Source organism: Lepidochelys kempii, chromosome 28 (genome assembly GCF_965140265.1).
Source record: "Lepidochelys kempii isolate rLepKem1 chromosome 28, rLepKem1.hap2, whole genome shotgun sequence".
Lineage (NCBI taxonomy): Eukaryota > Metazoa > Chordata > Testudines > Cheloniidae > Lepidochelys > Lepidochelys kempii.
In genome coordinates this window covers 2,371,516-2,378,643 of record NC_133283.1, presented here as the reverse complement: position 1 = coordinate 2,378,643, position 7,128 = coordinate 2,371,516, and the positions used below count along the sequence as shown (strand labels likewise).

Below are 7,128 nucleotides of genomic sequence, written 5' to 3'. Positions count from 1 at the left end.
GGGGGGGACGGGGCAGGTGGCCGTTGGTTCAGCTCATCCAAAACAGGATGTGGTGGTACACGGGGAGATCTGTGAGCGCCCTGGGGCTGTGCCAGGCCCCCTCTGCCCTTTTACTTCCCAGTCGCCCTTTGCGCTGTCTTCCCCCCGCTCCCCTTGCCACCGTTCCCTTCCCCCTTTGGCCCCTGGAAGGCAAACCCCTTCCTCTTTCCACACATGGCCAAACCTGCCCTGACCTCCCCCACCCCCACACTTCCCCCTCTTCCCCCAGCAGATCAGTGCTGTCAGAGTGTCCCCGACCGGAGGAACTGCTCTCTGAGCATCCTGTCACAAGGTCAGCGCCAGCCCAACTTGCAGCGAGGAAAGCCGAGAGTCAGGCCGCCCGGCGCTGGGAGGGCAGAGATCGTGGCAGAATGGTCAGGCCGAGCACTGCGTCACGCCGAGGGGGTCAGGAAGGGAGGCGGGGGGGGGTGCATCGGAGGCAGGGGGTTCCTTGTGGAGCCGGTGTTGCGTGTCCCCACTCCCCAGCTCCCCTGCAAAGCTTGGATCTGGGATTCGGGGCATGTCCGAATTGAGTCTTTCGCTCCAAGGGGCTGGGGTGGGAAGGCGGGAGGCCACGTGCCCATGGGTGGCAGCTCTGGGCCCCGCACCCTGCAGCAAGAGGGGTTTGCAAGCGCCGAGGTTTCAGCGGCGCCGCGTGGCACCCGCAATGTCTCTGGGGTGGGAGGCGCAGAAAAGGTACCTGTGCCCGGGGATGCCGGGCAGCAGCCTGTGGGTTGGGGAAACTGCCCACCGGACTCCTCTGGGGGAGGCGGGAGAGCAGGCACTTAGCAGGGTGCCAGCATTTGATGGCTATCCTGGGCGCCCCCCACGACCCTGGGGTCAAAGGCGGTTGGGAAGAGTGGCTGGGTACAGGAGAGTTTCTTCACCTGTCATCTGTGTATCAACCAATCCCCATCCCCACCCTCTATGTGGGTGTGAGGCTGGGTGTGTGACAATGGCTGTGAGTCTGTGTGTGACAATGGCCTTGTGTGTGACAATGGGTGTGAGTCTGTGTGACAATGAGTGTGTGTGAGAGAGATAATGGGGGTGTGTGACAGTGGGTGTGAGTCTCTCTGTGTGTGACAATGGCTGTGTATGTGACACGGGGTGTGTGTGTGTGTGACGATGAGTATGTGTGTGACAATGTGTGTGGGTGTGGGTGTGACAATAGATGTGTGTGAAAATGGATCTGTGTGTGACAATGGGTGTGAGTCTCTGTGTGTGTGACAATGGGTGTATGTGACAATGGGTGTGAGTCTCTCTGTGTGTGACTGTGTGTGTGTATGTGTGACAAGGGCTATATGTGTGACAATGGGTGTGAGTGTCTGTGTGTGTGACAATGGCTGTGTGTGACAATGGGTGGGCATCTGTGTCTATGTGACAATGGGTGTGTGGGTGTTTGTGAGTCTCTGTGTGTGTGTGTGTGTGTGTGTGACACTGGCTGTGTGTGAGATTGACCATGTGTGTGGAGGGGTGGGGGGTGGGAGGCGTGCGCGTGTGCACTTCTCAGCTGGTGGGTCTCAGCTGAACAGACGATGAAACATTTTGGGCCCACAACCACGATGGCTGCCCCCTCCCTTTCCCACCACAAGGGGGCAGTGACCTACATGCGCGTGAGCTCTCCCTTCCCTGCGCCCCGGGCATGGCGCGTCCCCTGCAACTGGGCAGGGCTCTGCCAGAGCGGTGTACGCTTCACGGTGGGCAGGAGGAGGCTGTTTCCTCGGCAACAACCCTGGGCTACTCCAGGCCTGGCCTGTCCCAGCAGGGGGCGCTGTGGGGTGCAGGGCAGGAATGCTGGCTGTGGGGCAGAGCTCCCAGTTTCTGCCAGCAGGGAGTGCTGTGGGGTGCAGGGCAGGAACGCTGGCTGTGGGGGACAGCTCCCCGCCCCTCCAGGTTGGGGCTGGGGGGGTCCTGCAGGGAGCCAGGCTGCCCCAGCCCCCTCTCACGGCCAGTCTCTCTGCAGTCGGACTCCCTGGTCGTGTGCGATGTGGACCCCGCGCTCAAGGAGAAGCTGAGGAAATTCCGCTTCCGGAAGGAAACCAACAACGCGGCCATCCTCAGTGAGTGTCCCCGGGCTGGCTCCCTCCCCAGGGGCACGATCCCCGACCCTTCTCCGTCTCCCTGACCCCCAGTGTCGCTCGCCTTGGTGGATCTTCCGCTCAGCCTGCGCCCTGGACAGCCGCTGGGGCCAGCTTCTCCCAGCAGGGGGCGCTGTGGGGAGCGGGGCAGAAGCGCTGGCTATGCGGGGAGCCCCCGGCTACTCCAGCTCTGGCCTGTCCCAGCAGGGGGCGCTGTGGGGAGCGGGGCCGGAGCGCTGGCTATGCGGGGAGCCCCCGGCTACTCCAGCTCTGGCCTGTCCCAGCAGGGGGCGCTGTGGGGAGCGGGGCCGGAGCGCTGGCTATGCGGGGAGCCCCCGGCTACTCCAGCTCTGGCCTGTCCCAGCAGGGGGCGCTGTGGGGAGCGGGGCCGGAGCGCTGGCTGGGGATCGTTCAGAGTCCCGGAGGGGAAGGCCGCGCTGCTCAGGTACCTGCTGGCGGAGGTGGCCCCTGTGCAGATCATGACCCTCGCTCCGTCTTCTCTCCCCAGTGAAGATTGACAAGCAGCGGCAGCTGGTGGTGCTGGAGGAGGAATTCCAGGTGGGGACCTTTCACGCCCGTCTTCCAGCTACCTTTGGAAAGCTCAGTTAGGTTAAAGGCCCCGCGGGCAGCAGACCTGTGCCTAGCTCCTCCCAGATGCCGCTGTGCCGCAGAGCTCCCATGGCGCCCGCGGGGCTAGAACCCAGCTCCTCTTGCTTCAAAACCCAGCCCCCTTGCCACGGGAGCTAGAGAAGCAAACCTTGTAAGCACCATAGGGGAGTATGGGGTGTGGAGGTGGCAGTCTGATTGTCTCCACTAGAGGGCAGCGTTCTCAGGCTCTCACGCACACACAGAGCAGGTGTCAATTGCTCCAGCAGGGGGCAGTGCGCACATGCACACACACACGCACACACACACAGAGGCAGGGGTCATCCCCTCCAGCAGGGGACGGCAGGGACGGACAGACAGACAGACAGACAGAGCAGGGGTCATCCCCTCCAGCAGGGGACGGCAGGGACGGACAGACAGACAGACAGACAGAGCAGGGGTCATGCCCTCCAGCAGGGGGCGGCAGGGACGGACAGACAGACAGAGCAGGGGTCATCCCCTCCAGCAGGGGGCGGCAGGGACTGACAGACAGACAGACAGACAGAGCAGGGGTCATCCCCTCCAGCAGGGGACGGCAGGGACGGACAGACAGACAGACAGACAGAGCAGGGGTCATGCCCTCCAGCAGGGGGTGGCAGGGCCGGACAGACAGACAGACAGACAGAGCAGGGGTCATGCCCTCCAGCAGGGGGCGGCAGGGACGGACAGACAGACAGAGCAGGGGTCATGCCCTCCAGCAGGGGGCAGCAGGGCCGGACAGACAGACAGACAGACAGAGCAGGGGTCATGCCCTCCAGCAGGGGGCGGCAGGGCCGGACAGACAGACAGACAGAGCAGGGGTCATGCCCTCCAGCAGGGGGCGGCAGGGACGGACAGACAGACAGACAGAGCAGGGGTCATGCCCTCCAGCAGGGGGCGGCAGGGCCGGACAGACAGACAGACAGACAGACAGAGCAGGGGTCATGCCCTCCAGCAGGGGGCGGCAGGGCTGGACAGACAGACAGACAGACAGAGCAGGGGTCATGCCCTCCAGCAGGGGGCGGCAGGGCCGGACAGACACACACTCACACATACACCCAGGTCCCCATCCCTCCAGCAGGGACACACGCAGAGCAGGTGCCCATTGCTCCAGCAGGGGGCAGCAGACACACAGAGAGCAGGGCTCATCCCCTCCAGCAGGGACAAGGACAGAGGACCCGCTCACAGACACGCAGAGCAGGTGCCCATTGCTCCAGCAGGGGGCAGCGTGTGCACACGCACACACACACACACACACTTTCACTCTCCCTGCATCTTGCCCTCTAAGGTCTAGTGCCCTGCCCTTGTGGCGGGGGGGGGGCACGTGGCCCCGAAAGGAACCCTGCTCTCTTTCCAAACAGTGGTTTGCGTTCTGAGTTCCCTGCCTGGCTGCATGCGACGCCCCGGCAGCGCGTCGAGAACCCACGCAGGCAGGAGGAGTAGAAATTGAATTTACCCTCGAATGAAAGAGCCCCGGGGAGGTGCCACGGCGCGCACCAGTCGATTTCATACTTAGTTCGATCCGAGCCTGCGGTTTTTACAACCTGAATGAAGCTGCCACAGTTTCCGGCTTGCTGCACTGGAACAAGGGATTCCTGCAGCGCTGAGGTCAAACGCACCGTGGAGACTACGAAGCCTGAGTTAGATCCCGCCCCGAGAACTAGGACTGACCCCGAACCAACTGCATGGGCCCCGTTATCTAGGTGCTGTATGTAAGAAACGCATAGAAAGTCCAGTCCCCAAAGCGCTCACTGTCTCTGATGAGAGGAGAATGAAGGTCACTTTACACCGGTGAGGGCAATATCTTTAGCCTCACAGAAAGGGAAACTGAGGCACAGAGCAGGGCCATGACTCGCAAAAGCCTGGTGTCCTGCATCCCAGCACCCTGCCCATTAGACCATACTGCCTCTTGCCACCAGTTTCTCCCATTGGTTTCAGATCAGGTTCACTGTCTATATGACCCATTCTTCTCCCCTCGGCTGGCTGGTCTATATAAAAGGAAGCAACTTACTATTGCTATCAGTTAGTGGAGTAAATTCTTTATTTAGAGATTCCAAGGCCAGAAGGAACCATGGTGACCATCTAGTCTGACCCCCTGGATAACACAGGCCAAAGAACTTCCCCCGAATAATCCTAGAGCAGAGCTTTAAGGAAAACATCCCGTCTGGATTTAAAGATGGTCTGTGATGGAGAATCCACCCCGACCTTGGATTCCCTTCCCTGTTAAACCGTTAAATCCATGGCTCCATTTCCCTCAAGATTTCCCTCAATGGCTCTGATGCACCTTTCAGCCGTGAGCTCAGCTGTTGATCCAGGCATGTTGATCTTGGCGTGTCTCTGGGGGAGCAGCAGCACCCCAGAGTCTGTCTCCAGGTGGCAAAATGCCACAAAAGCAGTTCCTCTGTGCACCAGCGTTGCCCCTTGCCTCTGGGTCTGTGCCCTGGCAGCGGCAGGAACCTCCCGGCTCCCTGTTGTCCTGTGTAAGGAGTGGCCCTTCCTGCCCTTCCACTGGGCCACCCCTCCTACCGCCGCCCAGCTTGGGAGAGAACCCAGGAGTTCTGATTCCCAGCCCCCCGCCCGCTCTAACCGCTAGCCCCCACTCTCCTCGCAGAGCTGAGTGGGGAACCCAGGAGTCTTGATTCCCATCCCCCGCTGCTGTGACCTGCTAGACTCCCCTCCCTTCCCAGATCTGGGGAAAGAACCCAGGAGTTCTGGCTCCCAGGACTTGCTTTGTTCTAACCACTTTGCCAGGCAGGGACCGGAGTCAGAACTCCTGGGTTCCACATCTGGCTCCGCCACTGACTTGCTGGGCAACCTAGGTCAAGTCCCTGCCCTGTTCGGTGCCTCAGTTTCCCCATCTGTACAATGTGGGTGACAGGGAGCCTCCTTGTCCTCTTCCTCGCTCTGCCATCCCCCTTAGTTGATGCAGCCTTTGGCGTCTCTCCCACAGGACATCTCTCCGGAGGAGCTGAAGAGCGAGCTGCCAGAGCGCCAGCCCCGATATCCTTCTGCCGTGGGGCGGGGAGGGGGCATCCGAGCCAGCTGGCAGGGCACGGGCCTCGCACATGGTGGCAGGATGCCAGGAGTATGCATGAGGGATGTGTGTGTGGGGGGTGTCCCCTGGGATCATCCTCACCCCCGGGAGAGGAGGGGTGCCTGGGCTGTGGGCAGGGGAAAATGTCCCTTGTCCCCAGCTTGGATCAGATTTGAGATCAGAGGGGGCTGCAGGGAGCAGCCAGGGGATCAGAGCAGCAGGGGGCAGCGCAGAGAGGGAGAGAAAAATGAGCCCCTCTTGTGGGGGGGTGTACCCCACAGCCCCCCTGCTTGTGGCTCTGCAGTGTGGTGGGAGGCTGGGCAGGTGCCCCAGAGCTTCAGGCTTTGGGCCAACCCGCCCCGGGCCCTGGAGGGCTGGGGTCCTGGGAGATCCCAGTGTGTCTGACAGCTGGCAGGGCTTACATGGGTGGGGGCAGCCCGGAGCAGGTATCAGGGCGGGGGCAGGACCAGCCAGGAGGGTGAAGAGATGGAGAAGGATAGAGACAGGAGCATTTCAGTGTGGCCCAGCTCAGCCGAGAAGCAGCTGCCTCCTTGACTGGGGCTACCTTTGTGGTGTACAGTTATAAATACGTCCATGATGATGGGCGCATCTCCTACCCGCTCTGCTTCATCTTCTCCAGCCCCGTCGGTGAGAACCAGGGGGAGTGGGGTCTAGTGGTTAGAGCAGGGGGGCTGGGAGCCAGGACTCCTAGGTTCTCTCCCTAGCTCTGGGAGGGGAGTGGGGTCTAGTGGTTAGAGCGGGGTGGGGATGGGAGCCAGGACGCCTGGGTTCTATCCCAGCTCTGGGAGGGGAGGGGGGTCTAGTGGTTAGGGCTGGGATAGGGCTGGGAGCCAGGACTCCTGGGTTCTATCCCAGCTCTGATAGGGGAGTGGGGTCTAGTGGTTAGAGCAGGGGGGCTGGGAGTCAGGACTCCTGGGTTCAATCCCAGTGCTGGGAGGGGAGGGAAGTCTAGTGGTTAGAGCTGGGCACCAGGACTCCTGGGTTCTATCTCTGTCTCTCCCCATGGGGCAGGGTGCAAGCCGGAGCAGCAGATGATGTATGCTGGGAGCAAGAACAGGCTGGTGCAGGCAGCTGAGCTCACCAAGGTACCAGGGCAGTGATGCCCTTTCGGGCTCTTCCCATGGGCAGCACCGGCACCCCATAGCCCCCTCATCCAAGCTGCCGGCCACATACCCATGCTGGGGCTGGGTGGGCTACCCAACCCCTCCCCTCTGGCCCACGTTGGAAGGGGCTGTCGCTTTCCCCTCCCCTGCACCCTGCTCTGCCTTGTCCCAGGGCCGGGGGGCTGCCCTAGGGCATGGGGGTCTTATCGCTTCCTCGCCCCCGGGGCCT

General features: G+C 62.0%; 1 protein-coding gene across 1 annotated transcript; it reads left to right on the top strand.

Moving 5' to 3' along the window:
* The first annotated feature begins 294 nt into the window (after positions 1 to 294).
* On the top strand, positions 295 to 6,896 carry LOC140904128 (glia maturation factor gamma). Its single transcript, XM_073326439.1, has 6 exons — positions 295 to 413; positions 2,003 to 2,099; positions 2,626 to 2,675; positions 5,692 to 5,741; positions 6,341 to 6,423; positions 6,808 to 6,896. The coding sequence occupies exons 1-6, from the start codon at positions 411 to 413 to the stop codon at positions 6,894 to 6,896; spliced, it is 372 nt and encodes a 123-aa protein (XP_073182540.1). The 5' UTR covers positions 295 to 410.
* Positions 6,897 to 7,128: the final 232 nt, after the last annotated feature.

Excerpts from the sequence above, each read along its gene's own strand:
- LOC140904128 (XM_073326439.1), top strand. Across the intron at positions 5,742-6,340 it reads CTGCCAGAGCGCCAGCCCCG|CTTTGTGGTGTACAGTTATA; the intron begins ATATCCTTCTGC and ends GACTGGGGCTAC. Across the intron at positions 6,424-6,807 it reads CATCTTCTCCAGCCCCGTCG|GGTGCAAGCCGGAGCAGCAG; the intron begins GTGAGAACCAGG and ends CCCATGGGGCAG.